The sequence below is a fragment of the Pecten maximus genome, chromosome 18 (assembly GCF_902652985.1).
Source record: "Pecten maximus chromosome 18, xPecMax1.1, whole genome shotgun sequence".
Taxonomy (NCBI): Eukaryota; Metazoa; Mollusca; class Bivalvia; order Pectinida; family Pectinidae; genus Pecten; species Pecten maximus.
Genome location: NC_047032.1, coordinates 21,542,435 through 21,565,950, shown reverse-complemented (window position 1 = coordinate 21,565,950; position 23,516 = coordinate 21,542,435). Strand labels below are relative to the sequence as shown.

At 36.6% G+C, this 23,516-nt stretch overlaps 1 protein-coding gene across 1 annotated transcript; it reads right to left on the bottom strand.

Moving 5' to 3' along the window:
- Positions 1-7,150: 7,150 nt before the first annotated feature.
- Positions 7,151-23,216, bottom strand: LOC117316639 (transcription factor E2F3-like). Its single transcript, XM_033871319.1, has 8 exons — positions 22,681-23,216; positions 20,505-20,610; positions 19,777-19,871; positions 18,686-18,810; positions 18,022-18,095; positions 15,240-15,339; positions 14,575-14,876; positions 7,151-13,526 (listed from the first exon to the last, which is right to left on the bottom strand). The coding sequence occupies exons 1-8, from the start codon at positions 22,924-22,926 to the stop codon at positions 13,303-13,305; spliced, it is 1,272 nt and encodes a 423-aa protein (XP_033727210.1). The 5' UTR covers positions 22,927-23,216; the 3' UTR covers positions 7,151-13,302.
- Positions 23,217-23,516: the final 300 nt, after the last annotated feature.

Below are 23,516 nucleotides of genomic sequence, written 5' to 3'. Positions count from 1 at the left end.
GAGACAGTTGGATTAGGTAATAGACAGTAGGAACTCAGGAGACAGTTGGATTAGGTAATAGACAGTAGGAACTCAGGAGACAGTTGGATTAGGTAATAGACGGGATCTCAGGAGACAGTTGGATTAGGTAATAGACAGTAGGAACTCAGGAGACAGTTGGATTAGGTAATAGACGGTAGGAACTCAGGAGACAGTTGGATTAGGTAATAGACGGGATCTCAGGAGACAGTTGGATTAGGTAATAGACAGTAGGAACTCAGGAGACAGTTGGATTAGGTAATAGACAGTAGGAACTCAGGAGACAGTTGGATTAGGTAATAGACGGGATCTCATGAGACAGTTGGATTAGGTAATAGACAGTAGGAACTCAGGAGACAGTTGGATTAGGTAATAGACCGGATCTCAGGGGACAGTTGGATTAGGTAATAGACGGGATCTCATGAGACAGTTGGATTAGGTAATAGACAGTAGGAACTCAGGAGACAGTTGGATTAGGTAATAGACAGTGGGATCTCAGGAGACAGTTGGATTAGGTAATAGACAGTAGGATCTCAGGAGACAGTTGGATTAGGTAATAGACAGTGGGATCTCAGGAGACAGTTGGATTAGGTAATAGACATTGGGATCTCAGGAGACAGTTGGATTAGGTAATAGACAGTGGGATCTCATTAGACAGTTGGATTAGGTAATAGACAGTGGGAACTCAGGAGACAGTTGGATTAGGTAATAGACGGGATCTCAGGAGACAGTTGGATTAGGTAATAGACAGTAGGAACTCAGGAGACAGTTGGATTAGGTAATAGACAGTAGGAACTCAGGAGACAGTTGGATTAGGTAATAGACAGTAGGATCTCATGAGACAGTTGGATTAGGTAATAGACAGTGGGAACTCAGGAGACAGTTGGATTAGGTAATAGACGGGATCTCAGGAGACAGTTGGATTAGGTAATAGACAATTGGATCTCAGGAGACAGTTGGATTAGGTAATAGACAGTAGGATCTCATTAGACAGTTGGATTAGGTAATAGACAGTGGGAACTCAGGAGACAGTTGGATTAGGTAATAGACGGGATCTCAGGAGACAGTTGGATTAGGTAATAGACAGTAGGAACTCAGGAGACAGTTGGATTAGGTAATAGACGGGATCTCAGGAGACAGTTGGATTAGGTAATAGACAGTAGGAACTCAGGAGACAGTTGGATTAGGTAATAGACAGTAGGAACTCAGGAGACAGTGGGATTAGGTAATAGACCGGATCTCAGGGGACAGTTGGATTAGGTAATAGACAGTAGGAACTCAGGAGACAGTTGGATTAGGTAATAGACAGAACTTAGGAGACAGTTGGATTAGGTAATAGACAGTAGGATCTCAGGAGACAGTTGGATTAGGTAATAGACGGTAGGAACTCAGGAGACAGTGGGATTAGGTAATAGACAGTGGGAACTCAGGAGACAGTTGGATTAGGTAATAGACAGTAGGATCTCAGGAGACAGTTGGATTAGGTAATAGACGGTAGGAACTCAGGGGACAGTTGGATTAGGTAATAGACGGTAGGAACTCATGAGACAGTTGGATTAGGTAATAGACAGTGGGATCTCAGGAGACAGTTGGATTAGGTAATAGACGGTAGGAACTCAGGAGACAGTTGGATTAGGTAATAGACAGAACTCATGAGACAGTTGGATTAGGTAATAGACAGTAGGAACTCAGGAGACAGTTGGATTAGGTAATAGACAGTAGGAACTCAGGAGACAGTTGGATTAGGTAATAGACGGGATCTCAGGAGACAGTTGGATTAGGTAATAGACAGTAGGAACTCAGGAGACAGTTGGATTAGGTAATAGACGGTAGGAACTCAGGAGACAGTTGGATTAGGTAATAGACGGGATCTCAGGAGACAGTTGGATTAGGTAATAGACAGTAGGAACTCAGGAGACAGTTGGATTAGGTAATAGACAGTAGGAACTCAGGAGACAGTTGGATTAGGTAATAGACGGGATCTCATGAGACAGTTGGATTAGGTAATAGACAGTAGGAACTCAGGAGACAGTTGGATTAGGTAATAGACCGGATCTCAGGGGACAGTTGGATTAGGTAATAGACGGGATCTCATGAGACAGTTGGATTAGGTAATAGACAGTAGGAACTCAGGAGACAGTTGGATTAGGTAATAGACAGTGGGATCTCAGGAGACAGTTGGATTAGGTAATAGACAGTAGGATCTCAGGAGACAGTTGGATTAGGTAATAGACAGTGGGATCTCAGGAGACAGTTGGATTAGGTAATAGACATTGGGATCTCAGGAGACAGTTGGATTAGGTAATAGACAGTGGGATCTCATTAGACAGTTGGATTAGGTAATAGACAGTGGGAACTCAGGAGACAGTTGGATTAGGTAATAGACGGGATCTCAGGAGACAGTTGGATTAGGTAATAGACAGTAGGAACTCAGGAGACAGTTGGATTAGGTAATAGACAGTAGGAACTCAGGAGACAGTTGGATTAGGTAATAGACAGTAGGATCTCATTAGACAGTTGGATTAGGTAATAGACAGTGGGAACTCAGGAGACAGTTGGATTAGGTAATAGACGGGATCTCAGGAGACAGTTGGATTAGGTAATAGACAATTGGATCTCAGGAGACAGTTGGATTAGGTAATAGACAGTAGGATCTCATTAGACAGTTGGATTAGGTAATAGACAGTGGGAACTCAGGAGACAGTTGGATTAGGTAATAGACGGGATCTCAGGAGACAGTTGGATTAGGTAATAGACAGTAGGAACTCAGGAGACAGTTGGATTAGGTAATAGACGGGATCTCAGGAGACAGTTGGATTAGGTAATAGACAGTAGGAACTCAGGAGACAGTTGGATTAGGTAATAGACAGTAGGAACTCAGGAGACAGTGGGATTAGGTAATAGACAGTGGAATCTCAGGAGACAGTGGGATTAGGTAATAGATAGTGGGAACTCAGGAGACAGTTGGATTAGGTAATAGACAGTAGGATCTCAGGAGACAGTTGGATTAGGTAATAGACGGTAGGAACTCAGGGGACAGTTGGATTAGGTAATAGACGGTAGGAACTCATGAGACAGTTGGATTAGGTAATAGACAGTGGGATCTCAGGAGACAGTTGGATTAGGTAATAGACGGTAGGAACTCAGGAGACAGTTGGATTAGGTAATAGACAGAACTCATGAGACAGTTGGATTAGGTAATAGATGGAACTCAGGAGACAGTTACATTAGGTTATAGACAGTAGGAACTCAGGAGACAGTTGGATTAGGTAATAGACAGTAGGAACTCAGGAGACAGTTGGATTAGGTAATAGACGGGATCTCAGGAGACAGTTGGATTAGGTAATAGACAGTAGGAACTCAGGAGACAGTTGGATTAGGTAATAGACAGTAGGAACTCAGGAGACAGTTGGATTAGGTAATAGACAGTGGGAACTCAGGAGACAGTTGGATTAGGTAATAGACGGGATCTCATTAGACAGTTGGATTAGGTAATAGACAGTAGGAACTCAGGAGACAGTTGGATTAGGTAATAGACAGTGGGAACTCAGGAGACAGTTGGATTAGGTAATAGACGGGATCTCATTAGACAGTTGGATTAGGTAATAGACAGTGGGAACTCATTAGACAGTTGGATTAGGTAATAGACAGTAGGAACTCAGGAGACAGTTGGATTAGGTAATAGACAGTAGGAACTCAGGAGACAGTTGGATTAGGTAATAGACCGGATCTCAGGGGACAGTTGGATTAGGTAATAGACGGGATCTCATGAGACAGTTGGATTAGGTAATAGACAGTGGGAACTCAGGAGACAGTTGGATTAGGTAATAGACAGTGGGATCTCAGGAGACAGTTGGATTAGGTAATAGACAGTAGGATCTCAGGAGACAGTTGGATTAGGTAATAGACAGTGGGATCTCAGGAGACAGTTGGATTAGGTAATAGACAGTGGGATCTCAGGAGACAGTTGGATTAGGTAATAGACAGTGGGATCTCATTAGACAGTTGGATTAGGTAATAGACAGTGGGAACTCAGGAGACAGTTGGATTAGGTAATAGACGGGATCTCAGGAGAGAGTTGGATTAGGTAATAGACAGTAGGAACTCAGGAGACAGTTGGATTAGGTAATAGACAGTAGGAACTCAGGAGACAGTTGGATTAGGTAATAGACAGTAGGATCTCATTAGACAGTTGGATTAGGTAATAGACAGTGGGAACTCAGGAGACAGTTGGATTAGGTAATAGACGGGATCTCAGGAGACAGTTGGATTAGGTAATAGACAGTAGGAACTCAGGAGACAGTTGGATTAGGTAATAGACAGTAGGATCTCATTAGACAGTTGGATTAGGTAATAGACAGTGGGAACTCAGGAGACAGTTGGATTAGGTAATAGACGGGATCTCAGGAGACAGTTGGATTAGGTAATAGACAGTAGGAACTCAGGAGACAGTTGGATTAGGTAATAGACAGTAGGAACTCAGGAGACAGTTGGATAAGGTAATAGACAGTAGGATCTCAGGAGACAGTTGGATAAGGTAATAGACAGTAGGATCTCAGGAGACAGTTGGATTAGGTAATAGACAGTGGGATCTCAGGAGACAGTTGGATTAGGTAATAGACAGTGGGATCTCAGGAGACAGTTGGATTAGGTAATAGACAGTGGGATCTCAGGAGACAGTTGGATTAGGTAATAGACTGTGGGATCTCGGGAGATGATCTAGTCTGAGCTAGCAGGTTGACCTTCTGCTCTCAACTTTACATTCATCTGTAATAGGAAGAAGTAATAAAAAATACCCTGCCAGACACGGGCTTGAACTAGCAACCTTTCCCTCTCAAGGCAAGCATCCTAAAGGGAAATTCTCCAAGTCTCCACTTTTATACACCCATGGGAATTATGAGAGAGTTTGGTATAACTTTCTCTTTTGTTTGGTAAGGTTATATATACAAATGTAGCGGGACTGGACTGGGTCGATCATCGGTGACCAGGTAGCTCAATTGGTAGAGTATCCGGCTAGTGTTCGTAGGTCCCAGGTTCGAACCCCGGTCTGGCCGCTACATTTTCTCCTCTCCTGTTACAAAATTGGCGCCCAACTAAAATACCCACGGTGGTGATATACTGTGTCTTCGAGGGCGAAGACTTGGAAAAAAGGAGGGAGGTTTGTAGCGGGACTGGACTGGGTCGATCATCGATGACAAGGTAGCTCAATTGATAGAGCATCCGGCTAGTGTTCGGAGGTCCCAGGTTCGAACCCCGGTCTGGCCGCTACATTTTCTCCACTCCTGTTACACTAGTAGTGACAATGCGGAGCAAATCGAAATATAATAAACTCACCCAAGGATATACATGCGTCAGAGCAAATCTTGCAGGGTCAGGGCTCAGAACCACCTTTGATAGAAAATTGACCCCCTTCCCCAAATGATGCTTCAGACCAAATTCTTTCATTCCTACAGAAAATGGATTAAAAAAATCGATGTATTTTCCTTACAGGGCCCTGCTTCTACAAGCTCCTATGAGTCCAGACCAACCGTTTATACAAAATTGGTTTCCCTTCACTCAAAGATGCTTCAGACCAAATTTGGTCAAATTCCACTTACTCGTTCATGGCTAGAAGCATTTTTAGAAAATAAATATTGACAGATGGACGGCCACTCGGCCAGGTAGGCTAAACGAAAACACTATTTTGCACTACTGCATGGTCATACATGAATTCCGCCTCACGATTTCTGAGAAACATACAAGAAACCTCATCAGCGAAAAAAAAAAGTGGAAGCAATAAGAAAAGAAGGAAAAACAATATATCCCTCCAAATTAGCTGGCTTATCAGAAATGTATATACTGAAACAGGTACAATCTTTTGTTGTTAGTTTTGATTTGTTTTAATTCAAAACGCCCCCATCAAAAGCCACAGTCATAGTCAGAGGTCAACTTTGTCTTTGACCAAATAACCTTGGTTTTAATCCAGTGATTGACGGTTTGTTTCTTGAGAAGCTTAGAAACGTACACTTCAGAAAAACACTTAACCTAATTGCTCCGGATAACATGCGACAGGCCTCCATTATGTTATTCAGAGAGGTAGCCACTAGCTACTACATGGATACCCTGTCTCAATATAACCCCAGCTTTTCACATGACGATAAACTCAACAAACTATAATCCAGTGACCTTGATCTTTGGCCAGAATTTTCCCTTCATAGTGTCAAAACAAATTGTTCATTGCACCATTGGACCCCCTGACATTGGTCAGTTAATTCCGTGTTTATTTCTGACCAACTTTGCTTCATAATAACATGTCAAAATGTTAATTACTAAAAAATAGTAAGTTTGACATTAAATCAGTTGATTCCGACTAATGTTCATCAATAAAAATCTCAAAATTTGACTTTGACCTTTAGGCAGTCGACTGTTTAATCCTGACCAACATCGCTTCAAAGTGTCATAAAACGTTCATCAGGGAACAGATACAAATATGACTTTTGACCCAGTGACCTTTGATCAATGAAAAACACAGACGTTGACCTTAAACTTTTGGTCCCAATGGCTTTGAACTTTGGTCAACTCCTTGTTTGATTATGAATATCTTTGCTTCATGTCATGACAAAATGTTGATCAGTGAAAAATTGCAAAATTTGACCTCTACTCAACATTTTAATCCTGACCAACTTTGCATCAACGTCATAAAAAAAAACGTTCATCCCCGAAAAGACACAAAATTTCACATTGAGTTTAGGTCAGTTGACCCCTTGTTAAAAACCGAGCAACAATGCTTAATGTCACAATGTTCATTAGTGAAAAGCTGAAAAATTAACTTCAACCTTTGGTTAGTCCACTCCGTTGTTTAATTCATCATGTCATATGTTCATCAATGAAAAAATGCAAAATCTGACCTGGACTTACCAGTGTATTTTTGTGAACTGAACATTGTTTTATGTAAATCGGTAAAAGAAATACCAAAGTTATAGCCAGTAGTGAAATTTGTGGACAGACAAGACAGAAAACTACCCAACACATTTTGTCTTTTTGTCCGATACATACCTCATAGTATCTTTTGGTTATTCACTGAAATAGAAGAGGCCATACTAACTCGGCGTGTCCTTAATCCCACAGCAAAACAAAATAAGGTCAACACAAGTCATTAGATGACATTTATTGAAAACAGCTGTTGTCGAGTGTAATCTTTTCTAGACAACGTGGACAGTATTGGGTAAATGACTCATGAATATGCATGATGAAAATGAGCAGATACACAAGATATTCACAAATAATATCTTTTCTTGACCAGACAGATAAAAAGCAGGGCTTGAACCTACACAAAAATGATGTATGATACTTGCTATACGTAGTGACAAACACACATGAATGATGTTGGATGAACATGCATGATTATTAATTAGTTCCCGAAAAATCTGGGAATGACTTGCAAATATTACAACAAAAATATATTTTTTCCACACTAAATCGAGTATGGTGAACACATTCATTGGCAGTAAAACATGTATTAAAACTGGTGGTAGTATTCCAAGCAGAAACATCTGTATATAAATAATGGATAATGAAATGATGAGATTACTTAATATTTCAAAGTACACTGTGTATGTCAATTAGAATACCAAGAACAGCAACAATTCTATTGCTGAAGGCAGTTTGACATATAAGGCACTTGATAAAACTGGGGTTTTTTTCTTATATAAAATACAGCTTGATGGAAAGATGATATTACATTAAGTATTAGGAACACATCTGTGGTGAAAATGATTATCAGTAAATCAAAATATAAAAATATTGCAAAACTTATCTGAACACATTTGTGGTGAAAGTGAGAAATGGATAATCTTAGCTTTTCAAACTATGAAAATATGTTGATGGATTGATGCCATTCAGAAAACAAAAATGTTAATTTACAAAATGAAAAAAAGGATGATTTAAATGTGTGAAATTTGGAATCATTGATCAGAACTCAATAATATCAAAATGTTTGTCTTCTCCATAACAAATGTAACAAAAGACATTAATAACAAAGAAAAAGTCAACAACTCTATATAAATACACTGATAATAGAAAGTTAACTACACAAAATGTGGTTTATATATACCAGCGGTTACAAAAATATATTATCATGGCCCCATGGAAAAATTGTATTTTTCTGTTTAACATGAAAACATTCATAATGGATATTTCTCCTCGTCTTTCTATACAGAATTTGACCAATTCATCATTAAAAGGACAAAGTACAACACATATTTCATAGAGTGATGGTAAATTTCATCAATTTCATCAAACACATTTCTATTTCAAAGAGTGATGGTAAATTTCATCAATTTCATCAAACACATTTTTGCTTGCCAATAAAATCTTTTCACACACAGGCATTACCCCTACATTTGACAGCTGTAAAATGACATCTACGATATTAATATGAAAAATGTACGTCCAGTTCTCAGGGAAACGACTCGAGTATTATAATGAATTGAAAATGACCTTTATACATCGTTATATTTTCAGTTTCATAATCAAAATTGAAGAAATATTGATAATTGTTTTCTTTTATCTACGGTAATAATTACAAATGTACCTTCCGATTTGACACATACAAAAATCGCATTTCTTGCGTAATATTAAAGTTTAAAGAAACTTTCCTTAGTTTCTTTTAATTACATCTAGAAGTTATATCAATTAAAATGGATGCTTTTATATGATTATATACATGATCTAAATATTTGTAGAAGACATCAATATCTAAACGAGCCTTGGCAATTAATGCAATATAGTCATTTACTATACATTTCTGTCAAAAGGCAAGGCTGTTCTTAGGTTAAGACATATTTCGCTGTTTTAAGTCACACTTAAGCAAGTACACCAACCAATTCATCATCCAGATCTCTACTGGCTCTAGTATCTTATAATCCAAGTCATTACCCAATATACAAAAATCTAGAGGAAAAAAAAACCTATTAGGACAATACTATAAAATTAATTTATACATCAACAAAAATCAAGAAATTAAATAATAATACTGCATATTACAATACAAAACATAATTCACTCCCCAAAAAACATGGTTTCCAAATAAAAGAAACGTTTGTTTAAAAAAAAAAATTAAAAGGCCTAGAAAGTGGACTCACCTATAACCTATATATTCAAATTAACTTTCATTTAATGTTTTAGAGGGATTTTTTTTATTTATTTTCCCAACAAATACCAGTAAGCATTCCAAGAAAAGCTTGATATTACAAGATCAAAGATATGGGTAAACTCCTTTAATGTATAGAGTATTTTTTACTGTTTCAAATCCTTAGTAAAATGTTTGATTACAATGTGCCAATGAAAAAACAAATCAGTTACAATATACTAGTGTTCTAAATCCACTATCACATCAATACTCCATATAAACCTACCTGTTTAGACAATCCATGTTATATAACCATAGTACCAAGATAATACATATTCATATATATGTACATATATATACTTGTATAGCACTATTATTAAACTTTACATAAAATTGTCAAGTCTATAGTTGTATAGATAGATATAAATATATATATTTTTTTGTCAATTAGGTTTTTGTTGCACAATCTTTGTCCACAAATTATTTGTGTAAATAAAATCTCATTTTAACACATTTCATGGATTCAGTTTTTAAATATAGCATTCCAGTTCATTTCTTGGTATTGAATGGCCATTCAACAGAATTTCATAGGTCTACATTCTACATTTATTTTCTTCTAACAGTAAAACCAATCAAAATGAAAAGACAAGCCAGGTAAGGATGACTATAAAAACATATTTCAGAGAACAAAATAATCTACAAGGGAGATAACTCTGGAAACTTAAAATTTTCTATAACCAGGTTCCAAACCTAGCCTTTTTAAACCTAGTAGTAAACCACTTCATTTTGATACCATGGCTAGACATTTTCCTACTTTCAGGAAAATGGTAAAAATCTGATTTCTAGTTTTAATTTTCTTGAAGTACATAATTAGCAGTCAGTATAAAAACCTGTGATCACCAAACAATTTTTATCAAGTATTTCTATGAGTAATCAAAACCTAACCCATTTTTCTAAAGTGTACAACATGCCACAGTGAAATAGTTGAAACCCCGATAATAAAGCTACGTTCTGAAATTCAGAAAAATGTTAAATTCTTTCTTTCAAACAATGCTAGGGGCTTAATGATGGTTCAATGCATCATGTCATAACAATCTGAAGCTGAAGGACTCGTGCTTGGACCAAAACTTCACCAATACATTCAATATGGATGAATACAATTTGCCCAATCCATAAAAATTGAATTAATTTGTGTAAATAAATATATAATCTAGTTTTCCTTTATATTTATTTTTCTTTGCATTGCACTAGTTTAGGTTAACAAACCAATAAATTACAATCTAATTAAAATCCAATTCTGCACTACACTCCTAATTAACTAATTAACAGTTAATTAATGCGTCAATCAACTGACAGTGGTGTATAGTAGAAGAAATGGATCCAGTTGTTCAAAGTGTCACAAGTTTTAAGCTAAATTTCCTTTATACTTTGTTCTACCTAGTAAAGAAAGCAGAAATTAGGAAAAAAGTTCCAATATAAACTTGAGAAACCTGTTGAGAGATGATATCTATTCTTATACTATATCAAACTACCAGTTTGGAGGCAACGTTTAAAAAGCATACATGGGTATTAATGGAACATTTTCCTGATTCAACTCGGGGGCCTTAATCAACAAATCACATAGTCGACTAAAATTTGACTTTCAATCCTTTTAAACAAATATTTCTTAATCTTTGATTTTATGAACATTGTATGTCTTGTTTTTTTCCATTTATGACACTTTCTACAACTGGATAAACCTGAATTTGAAACAGGCCGACAAAATCATCAATACAACATAATTCTGAGGTTTTGTTTTATAGCTATCATAAATTATACACAACATTTAACAAATAAGGACTCTCAAGCAACAAATAAAATCAAAGAATTAAAAACAAAAGAAAACATATTTGTCCCGAAATACAGCAAGTCTCAGAAACAACATGTGAGTAGGATAATGGAAAATATAACACCAAAACATCAGCATTCGGCTCATTGTTTTCATTTGCAGTTGCATCATGTTTGCATGGGTAAGAGTTTTGGAAAATACATGTTTGCAAACTAGGTTTTTTTTTACGAATTAAAACAGTTATATCACAAACATGGTAGAAAACATCCTAATCATGCTCCAAACATGCAAATCATAATTAAAGTGTATGGTCCTCCCAACAAGGATCTAGATGGTTCTTAATAATAGAAAGAAAAAAAAAGTTTAACTTCTGAACCTATGCTGGTACAGACTTATTGTACAAGAACTTGTCGCCCTGATGTAAAAGTATGACTTACTGATATTAATTATGAATGCAATGCAACCTCGTAACTGGTTTTACAAGTTTTCAGTAATATCCTAATCATTGTATTTCAAAAATATACTGTATGCTTGGGACAAATAGCATTACACATGGATAACAAACCACACAAAATCTAATTCATACCACTTCAAACACTATGTCAGCATGCATAATACATATAAAACTTTTCCGTCACAACCCTGAGAACCAACAATCCTACAAGGATCGTGTTTCTTCCAAATACATGTACTACTTTATCAAATGTTTTACTCCAGACTTAGCAGGGCTTTCAGTTGACCTTAAATATGAAGTTAAATCATCATTTCCCGATATTAACCAAAGGTCCGAAATGATGTGCCCATTCAAACCCAAGAGTCAAATACATTTTCAATGATCTACTGAAAGCCCTGGCCTACCACAGTAAAACTTGTCTGACAAGACTTTTTTAATTGGCTTAAAGAAAGAAAAACACCATTGTCTGTGTATCTTGCCAAATTGCAATCGTCTTACATTGTACCCGCCATAGTTAATCTGTGTAGATTTTATATCTCCAATCTCCATTGAATATAATCACACTATCAATAAATAAAACAGCAAACAAGTTTGGGTTATAAAAACAAACTTGTATATAAGTTAACAATCAACATCTTAATAATAATTTGCCCTCCAAAACATTTCAAAGAAATTAAACATTACACTTCAACAAATAATTTGTTTTCTTTTCCATGAATCCATCCCCTATATTCAGGAAAATGTCATGGTATATAAAAACCTAATTCTCAACACATGCTTTCCTATCATAATTTCAAGTTATATAAATTGATGTCCAATTTGATTATTTTTCATTGCTATTAAAGTATGCTTAAGACTACAGGCAAAATGACAAACAAGAACCAAGTAATCTGCACTAAAACTTGACTTCATCCAGATAAGGTTTTGTTCAAAACTGTCAAACTTGACCTTGTTGGTGCTTTTTCAGCAAAAACCCCAGAGCTCTAGGTTTTGATCTTTCCAGGTTTCTAACCAGAGAATAGAAGTGGGACAAATTTTCATATGGAAAGTCTGAACAAAATATTAATATCCTTTAGTCGGACCTTCTATAACTTCTGCTAATCTGACCACTCATTTTTCGAAGTCCCCACTTCCCCAATTTTTCATCAAATTGATATCTTTAGGTATTTCTAAAACTGTTGTACTTGAGGATAAAGAATCCAAAGTAAACACAGAAGAAATGTTGGACCAAACACTCCAGCACTAAAAACTGTTAAAATATTATCAAGAGGCAAATGCAATACACGTAACATTCTGATCTGTCCAGCATAAAACAAATTAAAACAAGTATCAGACATTCAACAGATGTAGAATGTCAACCACGACGTTCAACACACTCACTCACTCGTACATAATAACTACATTCATTTCAATTCTTAAACTCATGTCAGTGGACTTTTCATGTACTTATCTAAGCATACCTACAGTATAGCAGGTACCTATTACAGCACAAGACACAAAAAACACCAAATTACATACAAGGATTGATGTGTCCATAAACAGAAATGGTCCAATTAAACAGATTCTTTAAACTTGACCACAGCTCTACTAACTGAAAACATGTTTAATAACTCATCCTGTGCAATGTGAAATAGATTGGTTTGGACAGTGTACTTCAAATTTAAAATCTGTTTATATTTCTGAAATTATACAATTGTGTGATGGGAATGAAAAAAAATAACTTTGGCTTTTTCTTTCTGTCTTATCATTGGTACATCCTGCAAATATATGAAACTAACATCAGTGACAATAAAATTATCATCAACTTCTGCTTGTAGTTTTAAGAAATGTGAGGCATATTTAATTGGACCAAATTGAGAAAGGACAACAATCCAAGAACTTGCTGCAAGACAATCACACTACAGGTATATCAAAGTCATAGGCATCAAATAGGTCCGAAATGCCCTCTCCTCCATCAAGACTTAAAATGTATTCGTCCATATCTAGAGGAGGTTCCAAGGCCATAAATGGTGCATCTAATTCTTGATCCTCAGTTTGTTGTAAAATGTTTTTGACAGAATCTGGGGAAATGTCTTGGTATTCCAGTAACGCATTCTTTACACCTGAACCTTGATTACCTGAAGGAATAATGGAGAAAATTAACAGACTGATCATTTAAATAATACTTGATACAAATCTCAGTATAACAGAGACCAACACTCGCCTCCTTATCTTATCCAAATCAAATATCCTGGTTACCAAATAAGATTTGTTTTAATGATAATTAATCATATGATTTTGAACACTATATTCTATTTATAATATATTTTCAATAGGCTTATCTACAACTTTGTTTTTTTATATATTGATTTACAGCCCATCAAAAATTGACAGGTTATATACAAAGCCTTCTGAAAGCAAACTTTTCTAAAAATAAGGTTATTCATGTTAATGTATCCTACAGGAGGACTCTTGATATAAAGAAAGATGTTTGGTGGTTGTTGTGGGAGAAATTGGATCTTATCAAGTTATTATATGGTACTGTTTTAATTATATCGCTTCTGTTGGCGGTTCTTCCTTGAAAAAAATGGAATCCTGTTAAATATTTTCCAGAATAACCCTAAGTTTGGTCTATGATATCACAAAAAAATTACCAGAAAATTGTTTCAAAGTCTTGATAAAATGTGTTGCTAGAATTGTTATTTACACAGTACATGTACTACTGATGGGAATCTGGAGATTTCAACATCAATGATTGGATATAATTGGCCAATCCTTTGAAATTTACTTTTTCTTTACTCCAGGATTGAATAGACCTATTTCCTCGGAGACAGGAGTTACAGCCATTTTGATTTATACTAGCTTTACTCCCTTATGGTTTACTTGTCTGTATTTTCTATCATACCATTTCAATATTATACTCTTTATTGATTTACAGTTTTCATATATATATATATAGGTATATATATATTTTTTGCGCAAATAATTGTTCAAATAACATGATTGGTAAAATGTAGTAGTTAAGAGTAAAATGGTATAGAACTTTCGTTCTCTCTTTTAGTAAAAATTAAAGTAGAACTTGCACTTCCAGTTTTGAAAACAATCATCAATGTTCACATCTCATAATCGATCATCAGGAATCAGTTGTCTTTCTGATTAGATATCGATTATTACACATACCCGTACCTTTAAAACTATCACACGAGGCAGAGTCTTCCGATATTGTAAAACTAGACCGACTTGACTCCTCAAAATTGGAACTTGCACTGCCTATACTTGATGAACTTGTGTCCGCCACACTCTCCGTCGTATCTTCAGGACAAAGATAAACTTCAATAGGACCTTTCGAGCTCTTCAACCATATCTGGATGTTTTGTTCTGGGTCCGGCACCTCCAGTCTTGTCTCTGGTGGTGCCTTTATTGCTATTACTGTTTGTTCGTCTAACGTGTCAATGTTACGAATGTCCTGATACGTAACATAAGCTAATGTAATCTGGTTAAGGAAGACTTGTCAGATCTACTTGTGAACAGTATAACATCAATTCCGATTTTCTAATAAAAATATCAGTCTATTTGCATCTTCCTTCTACATCAAACCTTTTACTACTAGTAAATTATAAAAGTTTTAATTGTGGTAAAAACTGAGTAAACCTAGGAAAGCACCAAAATTAGAGGGAAAACAAAGGCTCAAGTTAAAGATGCGGTTGTGGTAGAACAAGGGCACACACCATTTGTTCTATGAAATATTTTTGAATTGTTAATGTGACGATGTGAAAATAGAAAAAGGCAGTTAAGATGTACCAGAAAAATTAGTCCATTCAAGGTGTTCAACACCAGAAAAAAAAGGATATTTTTTATTATCGGCCTCTTCTGTCATTCCCTTGAGTTGCTTTGTACAGTTAACTATGAGATTGTCCAACATGTTCTCTTTTGCCTCCAAGTCGGCTACATCTGAAAAGATAGTCAATTAATATACTTACAAATTCTGAAGAAATATTGTATACTGTACTAATGACAGACAAGAGGCCCAAAGGGCCTTAACGGTCACCTGAGATTTGAAATATTTCGGCCAACTAAATTGACCCTTTTTGGCCCCACCCATCAGTCCTAATGGGGTCAGTCTATGAAGAGTATTTGATTCTAACATATAGTAGATAAGAAGATTTTTGAAATTTCAGTCAATTTGACCCTTTTTGGCCCCGCCCACCAGCCCCTGGGGGTCAACCAGGGCCAACATGTACATAACATCAAACTGTAATCCCATGCTGATAATTTGAACCAAGTTAGAATGAATTCCAATACAAATCCAACAAATAATAGTCAAAAATGTGATTTCCCTATATAAACAATAGTAAAGTTTACCCCCTCCCCAGGGGCAAACGTGAGACCCCAGGGTCATGAAATTCACAATTTTGGTAAAGCACCTTAAGACCCTTCCATCTATGAAGAGTATTTGATTCTACCATATATCTGAGAGTAGGGAAGAAGATTTTTGAAATTTTAGTCAATTTGACCCTTTTTGGCCCCGCCCACCAGCCCCTGGGGGTCAACTAGGGCCAACATGTACATACCATCAAAGTGTCATCCCATGCTGATAATTTGATAGAAGTTAGAATGAATTCCAATACAAATCCAACAAATAATAGTCAAAAATGTGATTTCCCTATATAAACTATAGTAAAGTTTACCCCCTCCCCAGGGGCAAACGTGAGACCCCAGGGTCATGAAATTCACAATTTTGGTAAAGTACCTTAAGACCCTTCAATCTATGAAGAGTATTTGATTCTACCATATCTGAGAGTAGAGAAGAAGATTTTTGAAATTTCAGTCAATTTGACCCTTTTTGGCCCCGTCCACCAGCCCCTGGGGGTCAACCAGGGCCAACATGTACAAACCATCAAACTGTCATCCCATGCTGATAATTTGAACCAAGTTAGAATGAATTCCAATACAAACCCAACAAATAATAGTCAAAAATGTGATTTCCCTATATAAACTATAGTAAAGTTTACCCCCTACCCAGGGGCAAACGTGAGACCCCAGGGTCATGAATTTCACAATTTTGGTAAAGCACCTGGCGAGCCTTCCATCTATGAAGAGTATTTGATTCTACCATATCTGAGAGTAGAGAAGAAGATTTTTGAAATTTCAGTCAATTTGACCCTTTTTGGCCCCGCCCACCAGCCCCTGGGGGTCAATCAGGGCCAATATGTACATAACATCAAACTGTAATCCCATGCTGATAATTTGAATTAAGTTAGAATGAATTCCAATACAAATCCAACAAATAATAGTCAAAAATGTGATTTCCCTATATAAACTATAGTAAAGTTTACCCCCTCCCCAGGGGCAAACGTGAGACCCCAGGGTCATGAAATTCACAATTTTGGTAAAGTACCTTAAGACCCTTCCATCTATGAAGAGTATTTGATTCTACCATATCTGAGAGTAGAGAAGAAGATTTTTGAAATTTCAGTCAATTTGACCCTTTTTGGCCCCGTCCACCAGCCCCTGGGGGTCAACCAGGGCCAACATGTACAAACCATCAAACTGTCATCCCATGCTGATAATTTGAACCAAGTTAGAATGAATTCCAATACAAATCCAACAAATAATAGTCAAAAATGTGATTTCCCTATATAAACTATAGGAAAGTTTACCCCCTACCCAGGGGCAAACGTGAGACCCCAGGGTCATGAAAACCCTTTCATCTATAAAGAGTGTTTGACTCCACCATATCTGAGAGTAGAGAAGAAGATTTTTGAAGTTTTAGTCAATTTGACCCTTTTTGGCCCCACCCCTCAGGCCCCTGGGGGGTGGGGACCATATAATTCACAATTTTGGTTGACCTTCAGCCATAGAAACTTTCTGCCAAATTTCATTGAATTTTGTTAAGTGGTTCTGGAGAAGAAGTCGAAAATGTAAAAAGTTTACGGACGCACGACGGACAAAAGGCGATTAGAATAGGTCACTTGAGACTTCGTCTCAGGTGACCTAAAAAGCGATACATTTGGATGTGCCTTGCAGACACAAAAATATTCCATCTAAACAACTGGTAGCCTATAAAGCAGCTTCATTGTATCAAGCTCTCCTTCTAGCCTTTAAACAATACGAAATGGACTTTACTTTTTTTTTTTGGAGACTCATTTAATCTTAAAATTATCCCATTTAGAAAACATAAGTGTACATGCTATTAGTTTACAATTACACCCTGGATTAAATAGGGTTTTTACTAACAAAAGACCTTGGGTCAGTTATGCAGCAAAATTCTATTTGATGCACAACCCATCGTACAATGTTAAATGCATCCCTGGTTTAACAAATGATTAACAAGACATGAAGAAATATTTCCAAATGATTACCTCAGTATGAATACTGAACACTTTCACCACATAAATTGATGTACCAGAAATAGAATCAAGCTGTCATCAGGAACAGGTGTTAGCCTACAGGATTTACCTCAAGTCTACCTTACTATAATAGCTTGTTACATCGAGTGGCCTATTGCTACACCATTTTTATTTCACAAGGTCCTTTAAAGTTTTAGCGTATACAGCTTCTTGCTTTTGTGGTAAAAACACTTGAACCAATGATCATATAATAATACTTCATGACAATTTTTCTTCTTCATACCTGAATGTAGATCTACAATTTCTGTTGAAAGTGCAGGACAGTCTGGATTGGCAGCTATAGAGTTGGTACAGCCCCTGAAAATAGTCACATTGTGCAATTTTAAGAATGCATATCACTAACATTTGATTATGAAATCTTGCAATAAATGCAATATCAACCGACTGACAACGAAAATTTATGCGAATGCTGCCCCATTCTTATCCAATATAATTATGGTCTGCAGATCTTCAGTGGTATTAGTATTGCATATTTATCGTTGCATGAATAAATACCCAACTTCCTCAAACTACCCAAACATGAAATGTAATTAAGTGTGCAAAAATTGCTCGACATTTGTGTTAAAGAAATTATATATTATATAGTTGTTTCATCATCTTGAGTCCAGGGTTTGATAGTTCTTTTCAGGTTGTTAAGTTCACTGATTTATTAAGAATGAGTTCCTAGACACAATTTAGGGATTATTTTGGGTTACCAAATGGATGGGTCATTTTCAAGAAAAAGAACTTGATATTTATTGGGCCATTTATAGAACTTTTAAAGGATTTTTCTGAATCATGTGGGTCATTCAGGAAAAGTGTGGGCCAATGGCCCCCTCTAAAATGATCCCTGCAATTGTTTGATTATTGAGAATGAGTTCCTAAACACAATTGTACAGACAACTTACTTCCATTGTATGTTGTTTTTGGATTTCTTTGAGATGAGGTTGATTCCCTCCAACACATTTGTGATATCATATATTCGTCGTTTCTGGACCTCCAGGTGTTCTGCTGCTTTGTTCAGATCTAACACCTATCAACCAATCAAAGATAAGAAATGTTTTATCTCGATTGATATCATGATATTCAAGGAATGTGCAGAGACTATGTGAAAATGCTGGTCAATCTGTGTTCAAATAAAGGATCTAAATAATAGAAATTATTATGATTTTTTGTAAGCTCAACTTCCAGCATTCAAGTTGGTCATCAGGTAGAACAATGTTATCCCAAGTTTTGGTTTGGTTTGTTTTTGTTTAATGTCCTATTAACAGCCAGGGTCATTTAAGGACGTGCCAGGTTTTGGTGGAGAAAACCCCTACAGTCAGTACCTGGCAACTGCCCCATGTAGGTTTCGAACTCGTAGCCCAGAAGTGGAGGGCTAGTGATAAAGTGTCGGGACACCTTAACCACTCAGCCCCTTTTACCACAAGTAATAATATACAAACAATAAAATACTAGTGTCAATTGAAATCAACTGTTATTTCTTCATTGTATGGCAGATTTTGGAATCACAGGCAGATTTTGGAATCACAATGTATCCCAAGGATGCAGACATTTAGTTTGGGAGTCCTTTATGCTTTTTCTCTGCATCAGGGAAAACTCCCAAACACACGTTCAGGTAACTAGTTATATTAGTATTTATTACATTGGTAGGAAAAAATATGGTCACAATTAGAGGGAGTTGCTTAATTTAGGTAGTCTGGGCAGCTTTGATTGTATATCGTATGGAAAGAATCCAGAAATAGAGAAATTCTTGGCATGTGTGGGTGCTAGATGTAGTACCATTTGAATTTTATGGGTGGTCCGCGTTTCACAAATGTAGTCGTAACGTTGGGCAGATATCTATATATGCTTTATTATTATTCCATTACATATGAACAAATATTGAATGCAATTAAATTCCCCGAAATGTTTTTTCTGGTTTGATGAATGAGAGTAGGCTCATAAAACAGTAACCCAAACATTCTAGTCTAGAGGTTTATCTAGCTGCGAATCTTACCCCTTCCCGAGCATTCTTTAGAAGGCCTACAAATTTCTTCGTCAGCAGACCAAGCGATGTGTCATATCTGGTTTTCTCAAGGGGAGATCGTGGAGCTGGAAAATGGAACACATGTCAAAATGAAATGACATCATCATTGCATGGTTTCTGTAGAAACAGCAGCACATTAGATATTCTGCTTAACAGTAGCCCATCCAGGGCTTGCCTTTTACCTTTCAGAAGCAAAGGAATTGTTAATACTCATTTATTTTCAGGAGGCCTATTCAATTCATGCAAGAGGCCCTTATTAATATTAATCTAAAAGACTTCATTTGAAAGTTCTTGCAGAGTGCATACAGATCTGGTCAAACTAAATTCAAGACTTTCCAATTCTTTCTCAAAAGACTTTATACACAATTCATGTACTGATTCACATGTTTTTCTTAAAATCTCGGTTTGAGACTCAAAATTGAATTTGCCTGCCCAAAACTCATCAGTGTTTCCAGTAATCCCCCTGCTGTCATCACATGCATGAGTTAGTGGTAGGCAATCAGATACATAGTATTGTCAGGTAATATAGCGATGACAACCATCATTGTCGGACTAAAGCTATAAAGTATTTATTTTGATACACAAAATCTCTTCCTATTAAATACCATAAGTCTTATTGGCTCTTTTTCTATATATACACTTATTGTAAAACTACTTTAGCAAACATTTTGGCCTTGTATATTCTGAAATGTACAAACTTTTTGGACTAGCTTCTGATGTTGTTCTTCTTCGCTTGCATGTCTTCCCTGGTGTTTTGAATCCTTCGTTGATAATTTCAGGTTCCAATTCAAGTTTCCGTTTTGCCTGGAATACAAAATTACATTCATATCCATTATGCAGTATTGTGTATTTGTACAAGTTTGTTTTGAGTGACGAATTATTAATTTCATCTTCAAATGCAAAGCCCATGTTTTATGGTTTGCAACTATCGTCATGTTTTAATGGCAAATGCCAAATGCAAAAAAAAGAGTTCATAGGTCCTTAACGTATCCCTCATTCTCGTAAACCACACCTTCCCCAGCTTTACCAATGCAGTATGTGATCAAATTGAAGGTTTGATTTCTCCCATCTTCTGGATAAAAGACTAGTTCTTTGAAGTGCATCAAGTGAATCTCAAGGTTGCCAGTTATTTTATCCCATAAAACATCCAATCAAATAGTCATATCACAGGGTGCAGAGAGCAAGAATATGTATTCTTTAATAATTATTCCCTTATATCCCCATCTGCCCTATATTCCTCAAGGAAGGTATATAAATTGCACAAAGCATCAATAATTCACACAAAAGCCAGTGCCTTTTTAGCACAGCCGATGAAGTGTCACTAGTTTTGGGTCACTTGAATTGGAATATAACATGCAAATACTATCTACTGTAGCTACTAGCTCAATTATCAAACAGACAAAAGTAGCTAGCTGTAAGCAGAATGTTAATCATTCTTTATTATTGTAGGGTTTGGTTTAGTATTATTTTATGCCTTATCAACACGTCATTTAAGGACAGCCTCCCCTGTGTAAAAGATGCATGCATGTGTTTTGAGAGGCTGCAGTTTGTTTATGCTCATCTCTTATGCTGCCTTGAACACCCAGCGGGATACCCCACCTAGTCACATTATATCGACAATGGGCAAACCGGTTATCCCACTCCCAAAATGCTGCCCGCAAAGCAGGAGTAGCAACTAACCAATTTGGTATTGCTTCTCCTGCTTTGCAGACAGCATTATTTCACAGCCTGAGAACAGAACCAACGGCCTTCCTCACAAGGGCAAACGGTCAAGTTAAGGCCAAGAGTGAAACATTTGAACCTAAACTTAGGGGCCTCCTATAATCATGTAATGGGGGCAGCATGCACAATTGTAATGTCCAATCTGCAGGGCAGTTATTGTAGAGGAACTGGACGAGTGTCGGTAGCCAGGTAGCTCAAACGGTTAGAGCATCAGTCCAAGTAATTGGCGTGTCTAATATTGTGATGGGTCAGAGAGGCTCACGTCTATAGAAGACATCGACGACAGGTTAATTCAGAAGTTCCAGTTTGAAGCTTGGTCAGGTCATTGCATTTTTCTTTCCTTGTTACATTATTGTGACAGGTTTTTAATGTAATAAGTGTCCCATGATTAGTATTAATTTCCTTCTAGCATTGCAAACGGGAAATTTGACTTGAGCTGCATCAGTAGCACAGCTGACTGGCAAGCCAATGTTTTATCAGTGATTCAAACCCTTGAAGAGGCACACTATCACTTTCAAATACATAATTCCAGTCAAGTGCTTTAAAAAAAAGTGATGTGCCTTCAAGAATCCGAAAAAAATATTGTCATGAGATATGCATTAATCTTAATTACGTACTTTCGTGAACATGACTTAACAATTCATTTTAAGTCCAATCATGTTTTAAATTTAGGGTTAGGGTATATTTCACCTTCCACCATTGACGTCATTCAGTTCTGCATTTGCACCTTCATCTTAGAGACTAAATATTGCTTTAAACTTGGATCAATACATTAAACGACAATCTTAAATTTATGCATGCACACTATCACAACGCCACATTTTCTCAGAAACGTGTGGGTGTGGCGTTAGCAAAGGGCATTTTTACCGGCCGGTGGCATATCGCATTTCTTGTTTACGTTTCGACACTTATTTCAAACATCTGCTCTTAACGCAAACACGTATATATTCCGAGATTTTTGTGTAAATCATATATACTATTTAAGATATATTCAAATACATGCAACAAGAAAAGCCATGTAGTCCAATATCAAAGCTATGAGTATGAATTGATGACGTAACCTGTCGGCTAACTCGCCGGAGGAAGTTTTCCATTTCCACAAACAAATCATGCAAATATATTCAATTCAATCAATCTCGGTTCGTAAATTACCTGTGGTCTATTTATAATATGTTTGATATCTGCGATCGGACTTAAACAAGTTTCTCCCGGTGTTAAACCTCCTTCGATTTTGAAGCCCTGCAAGTTTGCAATGGAGTCCTTTGTATCACTGAGGGGTTGTCGATAAATGCTGGTCAAATTGTATATTTGAGGTGATGATTGCAGTTCTGTTCCTGGCTCACGTTTTATGACAGTTGTACATAATTTTCTGTTCCCTGGTGTACTTCCCCGTGGCATTTTCACGAAGATCGGCAAAATTTTCTTCCCGTGACGGCCACTGGTAAGATCAGCAAAATGGAGACACAAACCGGAACTGACTGTCTCTTGAAAAAAGTTCGTAATCTTCTTCAATCGAAGTGCAACACAACAAATCGACCCACTTAGTTAATAAATAGTATCTCCTGTGTCAAATAAAGTTATTAAATCATGTTCAAATCTTCAATTTAAGTGAAGATGGACACGATTTATCACCAGGGTGTTGTAATTTTTTCGGCTATTCTTAGCCTCAGTTTGAGGTTCAGAACCAAAACAAAGCGATCCCAAAAGCGCGCGAAATTGTATTTCCCGCGATCTGACATCACGTGTAGGAGGCCCTGAATAGGCATATATCATTTGTTTACCTGAAGTATTACTCAAAACAAACAAAATACAAATATTTGTAATGATTATAATTCAGCTAGTGTTAATTAATAATTTTTCTTGAAAATAAGAAGACAATCATTAAAACTTAACGGTTTTATCGAGATATTTGGTATAATGTTTACGTACAGAATTCTTACGTATGCCTATTCCGGAAAATCACACCTTTTCATAATTTTGAAGTATAC